We start from the raw sequence: 15,591 nt of genomic DNA on the forward strand, positions 1-15,591 counted from the left end.
ATATATTTTTATATGTGAATTTGAGTTTTTATTCACATTAACTACAAACATATTGTCTATGTCTCTTCACAGGAAATTGGCACTTCATTGTGAGGAAATTCTTCATTATGTGTGTTGCTGAAAAGATAATTTAACATTTTTTTCAGAAAATGCCTGGTAGATTTGTGTTCAGGACATCTCTGACTACATACATACTGGAAATCAAGCATTCTTACTGTACCAATGTGGAGAAATTCAAGTATAAAAGTCCCATATTTATACCTGGAGAATTGCATATTTGCCCATATTTGAGCTTCTGTAAAAACACCTTGCTCAATAATTCCTGGCTATGGGTGGTATATTTGACTTCTACACATAGAGGACTACAACTATACTTTAAATCAAGCCTTTTTACTGTACCAATGTGGAGAAATTCAACAACAAAGTCCCATATTTATACCTGAGATAGCATATTTGACCACATTTGAGCTACTGTAAAAAGATTTTGCTCAATAATTCCTGGCTATGGGTGGTAAATTTGACTTCTACACATAGAGGACTACAACTATACTTTAAATCAAGCCTTTTTACTGTACCAATGTGGAGAAATTCAAGTATAAAATTCCCATATTTATACATGCAGATAGCATATTTGACCACATTTGAGCTACTGTAAAAACATTTTGCTCAATAATTCCTGGCTATGGGTGGTAAATTTGACTTCTACACATAATTGACTACAAGTATGTTTAATATGAAGCATTTTTACTGTACCAATGTGGAGAAATTCAACAACAAAGTCCCATATTTATACCTGGAGATTGCATATTTGACCACATTTGAGCTACTGTAAAAACATTTTGCTCAATAATTCCTGGCTATGGGTGGTATATTTGACTTCTACACATAGAGGACTACAACTATACTGTTACGTCCCCTGGGAGGTCTAGGGGCTGTGGGGAGTAACACATTACAAAAAGGAAACTTAACTCCCAAATCAGTTTAAGGCTTTATTAGGTTGCCAAGAAAACACACTGACTCACGCTTTGAACACGCAAAGTGAAAACACAAACAGAAAACAAGCTTCCCTTTAAAAGAACAGGGAAGCCGGTGGCACCGCACAAGTAAGCTTCCACTAGCAACAAAAACACTGGAAGGTTCAGTCTGCTCCCGCTCTCGAAACACACATGCAGCATGGACGCTGCTGGATGACCCACTGGCTGCAGCCACAGCTCTGGCCCCAGCTTAAATCATTCCCCTGATTAACAACTGGAGACAGCCATGCACACCTGCTCCGGCGGGGGAGGGTAGTACCTGGAGGACACAGGAGCACAGAGAGGAGAGCAGCCACACCCACACACAACCACACACAACCACTGACGGCTCTTAGGCCGTAACAATACTTTAAATCAAGCATTTTTACTGTAGCAATGTGGAGAAATTCAAGTATAAAATTCCCATATTTATACATGCAGATTGCATATTTGACCACATTTGAGCTACTGTAAAAACATTTTGCTCAATAATTCCTGGCTATGGGTGGTAAATTTGACTTCTACACATAATTGACTACAAGTATGTTTAATATTAAGCATTTTTACTGTACCAATGTGGAGAAATTCAAGTATAAAATCCCCATATTTATACATGCAGATAGCATCTTTGACCATATTTGAGCTACTGTAAAAACATTTTGCTCAATAATTCCTGGCTATGGGTGGTAAATTTGACTTCTACACATAATTGACTACAAGTATGTTTAATATTAAGCATTTTTACTGTACCAATGTGGAGAAATTCAAGTGTAAATGTCCCATATTTATACGTGAGATAGCATCTTTGACCATATTTGAGCTACTGTAAAAAGATTTTGCTCAATAATTCCTGGCTATGGGTGGTAAATTTGACTTCTACACATAATTGACTACAAGTATGTTTAATATGAAGCATTTTTACTGTACCAATGTGGAGAAATTCAAGTATAAAATCCCCATATTTATACATGCAGATAGCATCTTTGACCATATTTGAGCTACTGTAAAAACATTTTGCTCAATAATTCCTGGCTATGGGTGGTAAATTTGACTTCTACACATAATTGACTACAAGTATGTTTAATATTAAGCATTTTTACTGTACCAATGTGGAGAAATTCAAGTGTAAATGTCCCATATTTATACATGAGATAGCATCTTTGACCATATTTGAGCTACTGTAAAAAGATTTTGCTCAATAATTCCTGGCTATGGGTGGTAAATTTGACTTCTACACATAATTGACTACAAGTATGTTTAATATGAAGCATTTTTACTGTATCAATGTGGAGAAATTCAAGTGTAAATGTCCCATATTTATACCTGAGATAGCATTTTTTGACCATATTTGAGCTACTGTAAAAAGACTTTGCTCAATAATTCCTGGCTATGGATGGTAAATTTGACTTCTACACATAGAGGACTACAACTATACTTTAAATCAAGCATTTTTACTGTACCAATGTGGAGAAATTCAAGTATAAAATTCCCATATTTATAACATGCAGATTGCATATTTGACCACATTTGAGCTACTGTAGAAACATTTTGCTCAATAATTCCTGGCTATGGGTGGTAAATTTGACTTCTACACATAATTGACTACAAGTATGTTTATTATGAAGCATTTTTACTGTACCAATGTGGAGAAATTCAACAACAAAGTCCCATATTTATACCTGGAGATTGCATTTTTGCCCATATTTGAGCTACTGTAAAAACACTTTGCTCAATAATTCCTGGCTATGGGTGGTATATTTGACTTCTACACATAATTGACTACAAGTATGTTTAATATGAAGCATTTTTACTGAACAAATGTGGAGAAATTCAAGTATAAAATTCCCATATTTATACATGCAGATAGCATCTTTGATCACATTTGAGCTACTGTAAAAACACTTTGCTCAATAATTCCTGGCTATGGGTGGTAAATTTGACTTCTACACATAATTGACTACAAGTATGTTTAATATTAAGCATTTTTACTGTACCAATGTGGAGAAATTCAACAACAAAGTCCCATATTTATACCTGGAGATTGCATTTTTGCCCATATTTGAGCTACTGTAAAAACATTTTGCTCAATAATTCCTGGCTATGGGTGGTATATTTGACTTCTACACATAATTGACTACAAGTATGTTTAATATTAAGCATTTCTACTGTACCAATGTGGAGAAATTCAAGTATAAATCTCCCATATTTATACCTGAGATAGCATCTTTGCCCATATTTGAGCTACTGTAAAAACATTTTGCTCAATAATTCCTGGCTATGGGTGGTATATTTGACTTCTACACATAGAGGACTACAACTATACTTTGAATCAAGCATTTTTACTGTAGCAATGTGGAGAAATTCAAATATAAATGTCCCATATTTATACCTGAGATAGCATCTTTGACCATATTTGAGCTACTGTAAAAACACTTTGCTCAATAATTCCAGAATGACACTGATTGATTTGAGTTGAGGACATCTCTGACTACATACATTCCGAAAAGCAAGCATTTTTACTCTACCAATTAAGAGAAATTACAAAGTAAAAGTCCTACATTTAACGAATACGTAGATTTCTGAATATTTCAGGTGCTATAAAAATACTTTTCTCAATAATTCCAGAATGATACTAATTTATTTGTGTTGAGGACATCTCTGACTACATACATTCAGAAAAGCAAGCATTTTTACTCTACCAATTAAGAGAAATTACAAAGTAAAAGTCCTACATTTAACGAATACGTAGATTTCTGAATATTTCAGGTGCTATAAAAATACCTTTCTCAATAATTCCAGAATGATACTAATTTATTTGTGTTGAGGACATCTCTGACTACATACATTCCGAAAAGCAAGCATTTTTACTCTACCAATTAAGAGAAATTACAAAGTAAAAGTCCTACATTTAACGAATACATAGATTTCTGAATATTTCAGGTGCTATATAAATACTTTTCTCAATAATTCCAGAATGATACTAATTTATTTGTGTTGAGGACATCTCTGACTACATACATTCCGAAAAGCAAGCATTTTTACTCTACCAATTAAGAGAAATTACAAAGTAAAAGTCCTACATTTAACGAATACGTAGATTTCTGAATATTTCAGGTGCTATAAAAATACTTTTCTCAATAATTCCAGAATGATACTAATTTATTTGTGTTCAGGACATCTCTGACTACATACATACATACTGGTGGATTTATGAATGTTTGGGATGTTATTATAATTATTAAAAGATATTTCAAATAAAACTCACACCCCTGTACCTAGAGATGGCTATAAAAGGCTGGGAAGAAACGTACGAGATCTCAGTACGAGATCAACCCTTCCAGGTGCAGGTTACTTGTGTCTGTGCTGCAACAACTCTGGCTGCAATGTATTTCTTGCGTATCATTATCGGTCCGACTTCATGTCACAGTGAGGCAACATTTTGAATTTGTGAAATATTGGACTTTATTGGACTCTCTCAAGGTGGATTTTCTTCATAATGCCAGCTTCACGAGGGTGAGTAAAAAATCCTAATTAACTTAAGCAGCTTCATCATCATCTCATTTTATATATATGTGTGTGTGCGTGCGTGCGTGTGTGTGTGTGTTTGGTTGGTTATCATTTTGGCTGTTTTACAGCTTGTTATTTTCCCATATAAATGGTTAATAAATATAAATAATATAAATAGATAATTATCTTGTGTAGATACTAACCAAACATTGTTACTTACAACCATACCGTAGACCTTAATTGGTGCTGTTTTAATCATTCATCATTATTAGCTGAATTTATTGTATTATTGTAAGATGTTTGTGGCATGGTTTATAACAGAGCATAATAGTGTTGCTACAATGTAATAACTTAGGCCTATTGCATAAACTCAACACTGGTATCATGCTATCTGCTCATGATATTACATTAAGAGTTGTATAACATTTAAGCAGCGCTTTTATCAAGATATTTATTTATGTGATTTGAGGGCTGCAGGGTGGGTGGAAGGTCCTGTGTTTAATTTCTGTTTAGGGTTCCTTGTCCATGTTCTCCCCGTGTAAGCGTGGGTCCTCTCCGGGTTACGGGATTTGATTTGACATTCATGTTAAAAAAAGCTGAAGGGGGCATTTTTAATTAATTTTCATAAGGGGTACTCTGCCCCTGGCAGAGTTCAGATAGACAGATAATGTATATATTGTTCACACAAGTTTTGTCTATGCATATTATAATTATTTTCATATCATTAATCATTTGTTTAAAATGATGTCTAGTACATCACATTTTCTCTTTTTTTTGACAGCATGTCCAGCCAAAACTATCTTAGTTACATTGCCAAAATGTTTACTTGGTGATCTTAAAATGTTTGGTGAATACACTTTAAAATAAGTAATGTAAATCATCAATATATCTACAATCATGATGTTATTTATGACTAATTGTATGTTTTCTTCAATTTAGAGTCTTTGTTTTTTCTACCTTTGGTAAGGTGAGTGCTTTTTTCTTGACTGTAGTTATGATTCTCAAAGTATTTCTGCGTGTAATTTACACATGCGAAAAATATATACGATGCAAATAAAATGTACTTGTTATTTCAATTTTAGTCCAGGGCTATTTCCAAAACAGCAGCGGAAATTGTTCTAGTCATTGAAAAGCTTGCTGAAAGAAGTAAGGATGACGATACTTTCTGGGGTGAGGTGTGCCAGGATCTTGGGATCCCAAATGTCCCAATCAATAGGAAGAGACTCAAACATGCCTATGATCGACACAAAAAGGTAATTTTATCATTTAAATATGTATTAATATCTGATAATCTCCATAAATTCCTCTATAACGATATATTTTTTCTTTTCAATGTTTCCTGTCATGTGTATGAAAATTCAGATGGTCAATAAAAAAGTGAGCCCGCCACAGATGACAGGGAGAATGCCTACACCCCCACAGTTAGATGTCGAAACAACAGGATCACCGTCCACTGGTACGGATGCCCAGACAACAGGATCACCGTCCACTGGTACGGATGCCCATACAACAGGATCACCGTCCACTGGTACGAATGTCCAGACAACAGGACCACCGTCCACTGGTACGGATGCCCAGACAACAGGACCACCGTCCACTGGTACGGATGTCCAGACAACAGGACCACTGTCCACTGGTACGGATGCCCAGACAACAGGACCACCGTCCACTGGTACGGATGCCCATACAACAGGATCACCGTCCACTGGTACGGATGCCCATACAACAGGATCACCGTCCACTGGTACGGATGCCCAGACAAGAGGATCACCGTCCACTGGTACGGATGCCCATACAACAGGACCACCGTCCACTGGTACGGATGCCCAGACAACAGGACCACCGTCCACTGGTACGGATGCCCATACAACAGGACCACCGTCCACTGGTACGGATGCCCAGACAACAGGATCACCGTCCACTGGTACGGATGCCCATACAACAGGATCACCGTCCACTGGTACGGATGTCCAGACAACAGGACCACCGTCCACTGGTACGGATGCCCAGACAACAGGATCACCGTCCACTGGTACGGATGCCCAGACAACAGGATCACCGTCCACTGGTACGGATGCCCAGACAACAGGATCACCGTCCACTGGTACGGATGCCCAGACAAGAGGATCACCGTCCACTGGTACGGATGCCCATACAACAGGACCACCGTCCACTGGTACGGATGCCCAGACAACAGGACCACCGTCCACTGGTACGGATGCCCATACAACAGGACCACCGTCCACTGGTACGGATGCCCAGACAACAGGATCACCGTCCACTGGTACGGATGTCCAGACAACAGGACCACCGTCCACTGGTACGGATGCCCAGACAACAGGACCACCGTCCACTGGTACGGATGTCCAGACAACAGGACCACCGTCCACTGGTGCGGATGCCCAGACAACAGGACCACCGTCCACTGGTACGGATGCCCATACAACAGGACCACCGTCCACTGGTACGGATGCCCAGACAACAGGACCACCGTCCACTGGTACGGATGCCCATACAACAGGATCACCGTCCACTGGTACGGATGCCCAGACAACAGGACCACCGTCCACTGGTACGGATGTCCAGACAACAGGATCACCGTCCACTGGTACGGATGTCCATATGATAACATCTCCGGAGGAAATTCCAGAGGTAAATATTGCAGTGGTCAATAATAGCATTACTGTTATGAAGCAGAGTACTGTATTTGTTTGTTCACACAATGTAACTAATTTAAATTAGTACAAAACATCTACGTCTATAGTTTCCAAGCAGTAAACAGTAACAGTCAGTTATTCTGGTCACTTGCCCAGTCGTAATCCTGGATAACCATAGTCCTGCTCATTTTTCATATGCCCCTTCTCTACCCAGAGCTTTATCAGGTGTTTTCAGACAGTCAAAAGTTGAACAACCGAGTACCTCTGCTTAAACTACTAGACCTTTTCTCCAAGCCGATGATTACACTTGTTAAAGCAAGAAAGGCACAGGTGCCAATTATAACATTAATCCCCTGTAAGCCATGCCATTGAGTACATATTGATATAATGTACACTGGAATAAATTATAAATCAGAAACCGTAAAACATGAAACACGAAAATTCTTGCATTCATAGTACATTTCACAAAAAGATGCCCTGTGACAACAACAATTAAACTTTGTTAATTAATTCTGATATTGTTTATTTGTGTCTTGCAGGTTCTTTCTATATGTACGGAAAATGGTTCCTCAACATCCTCAGACATGAACTACCAAAACAACCCTGTTTTTTTTTCATTCCTGAAAAAGAATGGAAAAAGCTCAGGAAGACACAGCATAAACGCCGCTTTAAAACACTGAACTGGACAGTTATAATTGCAAAAGGAATACGCAGTGTGCATCCATATTGCAGCTTTGCTTTTAAACACCACAATGTCCAAACAATTGGTTCCGTACGGGATGCTCCAATATTTACCTGTTCAGGCTATTGTCTTTTTGATAACTGCCCTGTTCAGGTTCAGGTAAAAGTTGACGACGAGTCATCACTCAAGGCATTTGTAACCTTCAGTGGAGACAGAGTGTGGCACCACTGTGAACAATTAAAAAGACGGCCTGTTCGTGCTGCTGAGAGGGATGAAATTGCAGATGCCCTCACCGGCAAACTGCCCCGAAGTCTGTACTTAGAAAAGCTGGATAAGCTGGAAGACAGTGTTGTAGAATCCGGGTGCAGAGATGAGGTTCCAACAACTGGTGTCATGAAAACATTGTCGTGTAATAAGCGTAAAAACCTCAGACGACACAAAAATGAAATGATGAGTCTACAAATGATGTTGGAGGAAGAGCAAGGGTCTGAGCATGCTATGATCCAAAAAATAATATTGCACCCTCAAGGTGTTATGCTTTGGTCTGACAAAACTGTCAAGCTCTTTTATGAGCGATGCAAAGATGACATCGTTTATTTAGATGCAACTGGAAGCATTGTTCATAAAGCGAAGGGACAAACTGCACCATTTTATGTTCATGAAATGGTGGTGAGACATCCATCAAAAGGATCCTCACCTGTACCTGTAGCCACATACCTCACCAGTGACCACACCACATCATCAGTGTCGTATTTCCTGGGGGCTTTTGTCACTACTTTGACAAGACTCCACGGAAGACGAGCCAAGAAAAGGCCAGCGATGTTAATTTGTGATGGCTCTGTTGTCCTTCTACAATCCCTGTCCTATCATTTCTGTGGATTGAGCCTTCAGGAGCTGCTCTGCAGATATTACAACATAGTTACTGGGCAAGGACAGGAGGACTCCATGGGGCTACCAATTTTGCATCGCTGCTTGAGTCATGTCATGAAAAATGCTAAAGATCTGTGCCGAAAACAGTAAGTGATCGCTGTCTATGCTACATATTTCTGATATAACTTGTGAAATCTCTGCAATATTAATTTGACGTGCTTTTTGTTGCAGTGCCTCCAGACATTACCACCTGGCCATGCATGTTTTTGGACTAATGACACAGGCCACAACACTCAACGAGTTGAATGAAGTTGTCATCAGTGCCACTGTAGTTTTCTCCAGTTCCCACAGTGGTAATAATGTTGAGAAACATTTCGACAATCTCCAAAGTTTGTTGACAAACGCTGGACTTGGTGACACTGACGACACAAGCATTCTGGAGGAAGACTTTGAGGTATGTAGCCTAATCATTCTATAAATTGCAACTATTCTATCCTGTCTGTCTGTCTGTCTGTATCTATCTATGATTTAATATCTAATCTAATCAAATCTTGGATTTACATATAGCATAAAGGAATTGTTGGACTATATTCACGTGCATATTAATTGCAAAAGTCAAGTCAATGGACAGCCATCCTTAAGTAGTGACACAAGTTACACATTTTTTCCAAGATTCAAGGAATAAAACATAACTTTTTTTTGCCAGAATGATGTTGGACCAACACCATTCCAACACCATTTTGAGGAAGTGATTCAGTGGCAAGAGCTTGAAAAACATGGGGATGCCAACGTGTACTTCAGCTGCTCTGTGGACTGGCTTACTCTTGGGTTAGTCCTCTTTTATGACATGGGCTTTGCTATGTTTTTCTTTTAATAATGTCAATAAATTAAATGAAAGGACATGTGTTATGTTTTGTCAGGTGACCTTGGACGCCACGGAACAGGTCCTGTGTATGACACACTTGCGCAGAGGTTCAAAAAAGCTGCCTGTAAACCCACACAGGTATAATAACCCAAACACCTGCTGCTGAAATTTAATTAAATTGCATCAGTCCATCCTTGATATTACATATTTCAATCTTAATCAGGTGAATGAATGAAGAAATGTGTATGTTATATAACGTTCTGCATATGTTCAACTCCAGAATTACACTCAAGATAATAAAACACAGGGAATCATGGAGAAAAGCCAGTGGGACCTGAAGAAGATCCGTTTTCAACGGCGAAGACTGACCAGATTGGACGATTTTGTCCACACTTACAGAGTCACCCTGAATGCGCTTTTAAGAGAATACGATGACTCTACCAAAAGGAAGAAGAAGGTAAAAAAGTTTAAATGCTTTGATGGTACACGTGGAACTCCTTGGATTGTTGAGTATTTTTCTAAAATGCTACAATGTCATTAAAAGGTTACTCAGTCACTTAAACTAGCACAGTTAGTACAGTCTGTCAATCCATCTGATCAGAAATATTTTACTTATAACTTAAATATGATTATGTAACTGCCATAAATATCCAGTATTTTTTTCAGTGTGTCAACATCCATCCAATTAAAATGTATGTATGGTTGTATAACCCCCACCCCCACCCTCTTGGCTTAACTGTAGATGCATCGGGTGGATGTAGAGTGCTGGAAACAGAGAAAGCAGAAGAGGCGAGGAGTTTATGTGTCAGCGATATCCAAACCTTTTGTTTTCAAACGGCACAAGAAAAAGGTAAACATTTTTAGGAATATCATTATCATACCATATGTGTATATCGCTTAAAATGTAATGGATCAAAATGTTGGGTCATATAGAACATTTGTGTTTTTCTCAGAGTCCACAGAAGAAAAATCCACCAAGTGCTCCATCTCAGGACAATGCTCCATCACAGGTAATCCATTGTGGCATGATTACACAATGACAGGAACCTAAACAAACATTAACGTAAAACTCCTGTAAATCAACAGCTTATTGTTGCATTTTCTTGTGTGATTTTGTGAATTGCCATGAAAGTAAATTATCAAACCAATTTTAAATGTCCTTGGTATAACAGCATAATTTAAAAGCATAACATTAATATTACAATTTCTATATCCAGAACCCAACAGACAAGGTCACAGCACAAAACCAATCAACATCTGACATGACAGACCATCATGAGGAGGATACACAGGAAAGTATTATTCAAAGTACACTGGATGGTCCATCACTCCATCAAGTGTTATCAATACATTCAATGCAAGAAATGTATCTGTCTGGTTAATTCTTCATTGGGTTCAAGTATTTGTTTCTCAGAATGACAAATAATTAAAATGCAAAGAATGTCAGTACAAAAGAAGATTACTGTAAAAGATAGGATGCTATAAATGGAACCTAAAGTACAGTAAGAATTATGGTAAAGAAAAAGATTAATGAAATATTGATAGAACTTTAACTGAAAGGAAATGGAGAGAAATAAGTACAAGGACACCAAGAGTAAAATAGGAAGAAATTCAGACATTGAGGTAGTAAGGAAGAATTCCATAAGAAAGATGGAATCGCAGATGTTTTTCTTGGCGGCTGTCGAATAGTACTTATTTATATACTCCCAAAAATAACATAATTTTCTTTACGGCCTTCAATCATTTTGATTTTGTGATTCCAAATGTCAAGCATGTTGACCCAGTCAACAGCCACAGTAACCCATTCAGTGGTTATTGCCAAAAATGTAAATTAATGTATGATGTTTAAAAGACTGTCACTCTCTGTAGGTCATCGAGTGTCTCTTGCACCACACTGCCAATAAGCTCAATCTTGGGAGTACCATTTACATCCTCAATCATTTTGTGGCTGGTGTGATCCTGTTTGGGAAGAGAGAAGAGGTCAGGAGGAACAGTTTGTCTAAGGTAACTTGTGTTTTTGTCGGGGAGACAGAGGTTTGATAATTGTTTGATAACATGTAAGCTGATGTTTGTTTGACTGTGTGTACAGTTTGATAAAACAGATAGAATTTAATAGATTTTGTTAACAATAAGGTATTAAGAAACATCAATATGAAAATGCTTTCATCAAGTTGTTCATTCTTTTATGTGTTGCAGATAAACTTTGACAACTATGAAGCGATTGTGTCTTTTGTAAACATACAAAATACACACTGGAAGTTCATGGTTAGTAGTGACTACATTAATACACTTCTTTATATTTATTATAATGGCTTGTATTTTTTTCTGGATTTAATGCATATTCTTTGAGTGATATTTCCTGTATTTCCAGTACATCAGTGCAGCACAAAGCACTGTGTATTTGGTTGACCCAGCACACAGCTCCACCGAGCTGTCCGACTCAGACCATGCTGCAAAGAGATTAAGGTACTTCAGCTATTAAGCCTAGATACATACATCCCCTCATATCAAGCGATATATGTCATTCTGATATAAATGTACTATAGGTAGTAAAAGTAACTCTTATGGAGGCAAAGGTCAGAAACAGGATTGCTGTAATTGGCAGCAGGTCACCGGGGTACACCTGGGGTACACCCTGGACAGGACCTTAAGTTCCAATTTAGCATGTCCCTGAGTTTTAAAAATGCAGTGAGATTCAGGACGCCAAAGAAGCATTTAAGGAGTTTAATTCTCAAAAAACATACAGTCGACCTAGCAAGGATTTCTAACTAAGTAACTCGGTGATCTCCAATCCAGAAATACCCAAACGAAGACTCATCTGAAAAAGAGACTACAACACCTGAATAGGAAAAAATTATTGAAGTCAAGAGAAAACATAAGGACATGGCTGTGGCCTTCACATTCCGAACTCTACCCTCAAAACCATGGATATTATTTTAGATAAATCTGTCATGCACTTCTGGTTGGGACCAATATTTCAGGACATGCTTTGACAGAATGGTGTTGTACTGTCCAGTAGTTAGAGGCTTGCAGAATCATAGGGTCTTCTGTCAACAACTTATTAAGACACTTAATGTTATTTTTTCTCATATACCCATTATGGGCCCTAGTTTCGTAGACCAGCGCAGGGCGGCGCAGCCGGCGCAGTGCAAGTTTCGACCCGCGCAGCCTTGCGCACCGTCAGTTTGGCAGTTTGGTAGATCGCCTGCGCCAAGATGGGTGTGGCGGCGCAGCAGGGGGAGGCGTCACCGATTCAGCTTGGTGTAGCGGAAGTTTCGTGGCAAAAAGCCTCGCCGAGACTGCGCTGAAAGCTCGCCAGCTCCAACCTGGTCTACTTTCGGCGCAAGGCGTAAATAAAGTCCATTGATTCAATGCGAATCACAGCTGGCGGAGTGGAAGTTTGGTTGACAGCGCGCAGTGCGCACACGTCACCGAGACCTCACAGGCAGGTTTCCACAGTTCCAGGCACATTTAAATGCAATAAATAATCACAACAAACACTATTTAATGCAACTCATTGAATCAACACGTGAATTTATATCTATATAGATTGTCCCGTCACATCTGACGTCAGATCAAAGGCGGATGGCACGCGTAACGGAAACTCAGCCTCTCGGACCAAAACATCTCCCTCTCTCTCTCCTGTTTTTTATAATATCGGCATTGTTATTATTATGATACGCGCGCACAGCGCGTGATGAGCGTGGTGGGAGCGGCGGCGCTGCTTCTGTCATCGGGTTGTCAAGTGACGGATCTTGCACTGAACCTCCCCTAACGCATTAAAGGAGAGGAGAGGAGCTCATTTGATTGGTGAAGATCTGAATCGGCTGTATTAATCGCAGTCCACGCCTCGTCTCCTCCTCGTCTCCTCCTCGTCTCCCACTCACGCCTTCTTCTCCTCCCTCTTTCCCACTTGCGCCGGTGGGCGAGACGGGAGGTGTGCCTGCGCGAGCGAGCCTGCGCGAGCCTGCGCGCTGCGCGAGGAGCCTGCGCGCTGCGCGAGGAGCCTGCGCGCTGCGCGAGGAGCCTGTGCGCGTGCGCGAGTGCGCGAGCCTGCGCGAGCCTGCGCGGTGCACGAAACTTGCAAAGTCCAGGCGGACACACCCCGTCGGCGCGGCGCAGGTGCGCTGAAAGCTGACTGCGCCTGGTCTACGAAACTAGGGCCCTATATGTGTATGTATGTGCTTGTAGAGCATTGATATTTTCATACATTTCTTTCAAATAGTGAGTACTTCAAAATGAGGAGGATCTGCCACAGCAAGACTGATTGGGATCAAAAATGGAAAGGAGGTGTAATGCAACACCCAGTGCAGCAAGATGGGAATAGCTGTGGGGTACTCGTAATCATGGTAAGATTATTATTTCTTGAAATAACCTTTTCAAATTATCTGCATCAATTCAGCATTTTGGGTTTAAGTATATTTTGCAGCTTTTTCAATTTGAACTTTGATAGTTTTCCATACTACATCACATGTCATTATTTAGATGGCAAATGCAATGATGGAGGCCTTTCCCAAAATACCAAACATGACATTTGGTACAACGAAAAAAGAGATGGCACATCAGCGTAAACGCTTGGCGCTGCAAATACTTGTAGCCTCAGGTGAGTAAGAACTTTTCATAGTTATATTGTGATATTGTACTGTAGTAATCAAGATCTAAAATATATATTTTTATGTTAGTGTTTGACATGGATAACAACTGTGCCATGTGTTCAACAAAAAAACCACCGGGTCCAGGGCCTGCCTTCACTAACTGGGTAAGTTATAATTTTATTCTTGTCATTGTTTGTTTGTGCATTTGTAAATTGTTTTTGAGAGACAATAAGGAAAACATGAAACGAGGGCAGAGAGATGGGAAATAACGTGCAACAGAAAGTAGCTCCTTGATATTATCAGCAGCATGCCACTCAGTACCTTCCTCATTTGGCATATGCCCTTAGTGCCTTGGCAGGTTAATATAAATTACAACCGTTACAGTTTGGTCTTGAGTACATTTTCATCAATCAGTCCCAAGTTGATGAATCATCTTGTGACAAAATTCTTATTCAATAATGCACAACAGTTTGTATGTTATGCTCTCTTTGTTTTCTTAAATTGTATGCTGATTATTACATTATGAGCTTTTCTTACAATTAAATTATTACAGAACATGCAGTTTATATTAGGAGTTGATACTTTATGAAAACAGCAATCGAACGTTTTAAAAGTGTATTAACACTCTAAAAACTGTATAAAACTGGCTTTTGTGGTGAAACTTCTAATTTGGTCTTTTTCAGATTCAGTGTGACAGCTGTTCCCGTTGGTTTCACGTCCAGTGCCTGCAGATGGACCCAGCGCAAGTTACAAATATGAGTACTACAGAGTGGAATTGCTGTCTGTGTCTGTAATGAATCAATAAACAGTGTGTACAACCTATTTTTTCCCCCTATGATTTTTTTCTGTGTATGCACATGGAGTGGTGGCCTTATTTTTACTTTATAACACTGCAGGGAACTATTGTATTTATTTATTTGTTTGTTCATTTGTTCACTATATAATAATGCTTCTGACAGCCCCCTGCACCTTTTGTGTCAAATTCTTGTTGAGAAATTCTGTGAATTAAACGTGTTTTAAGGAATTTCAACAAGATTTTATGTGAACAGTTTGTGATAATTAAATTTGACACATTCAGTTTTATTCTGGAATTATTGGAATATATACAAACTATTCATCAATGTGAATGTAGGACATTTAATTTGTAATTTCTCTTAATTGGTACAGTAAGAATGCTTGATTTTCAGTATGTGTGTAGTCAGAGATGTCCTCAACACAAATCAATCAGTATCATTCTGGAATTATTGAGAAAAGTATTCCTATAGCACCCCAAATATTCAGAAATATACCTATTATTCGTTAAATGTAGGACTTTTACTTTGTAATTTCTCTTAATTGGTACAGTAAAAATGCTTGATTTTTGGTATGTATGTAGTCAGAGATGTCCTCAACTCAAATCAAT

General features: G+C 38.9%; 1 protein-coding gene and 1 long non-coding RNA gene across 2 annotated transcripts; both read left to right on the forward strand.

Moving 5' to 3' along the window:
* Positions 1–9,655: 9,655 nt before the first annotated feature.
* On the forward strand, positions 9,656–11,498 carry LOC311010510 (uncharacterized protein; the record flags this gene model as incomplete). The annotated part of the gene is made up of 6 exons (XM_084005028.1): positions 9,656–9,732; positions 9,875–10,051; positions 10,337–10,444; positions 10,548–10,604; positions 10,812–10,890; positions 11,464–11,498. Exons 2-6 carry the CDS (start codon positions 9,908–9,910, stop codon positions 11,496–11,498), a joined length of 423 nt encoding a protein of 140 aa, XP_083861154.1. The 5' UTR covers positions 9,656–9,732; positions 9,875–9,907.
* A 304-nt stretch (positions 11,499–11,802) lies between these two features.
* On the forward strand, positions 11,803–15,003 carry LOC311012166. The gene is made up of 6 exons (XR_014596998.1): positions 11,803–11,859; positions 11,974–12,060; positions 13,820–13,943; positions 14,080–14,197; positions 14,277–14,353; positions 14,873–15,003. It is a non-coding gene; the product is annotated as an uncharacterized lncRNA (long non-coding RNA).
* The last annotated feature ends 588 nt before the right edge of the window (positions 15,004–15,591 follow it).

The sequence above is a fragment of the Eutrigla gurnardus genome (assembly GCF_963514095.1).
Source record: "Eutrigla gurnardus genome assembly, chromosome: 1".
NCBI lineage: Eukaryota > Metazoa > Chordata > Actinopteri > Perciformes > Triglidae > Eutrigla > Eutrigla gurnardus.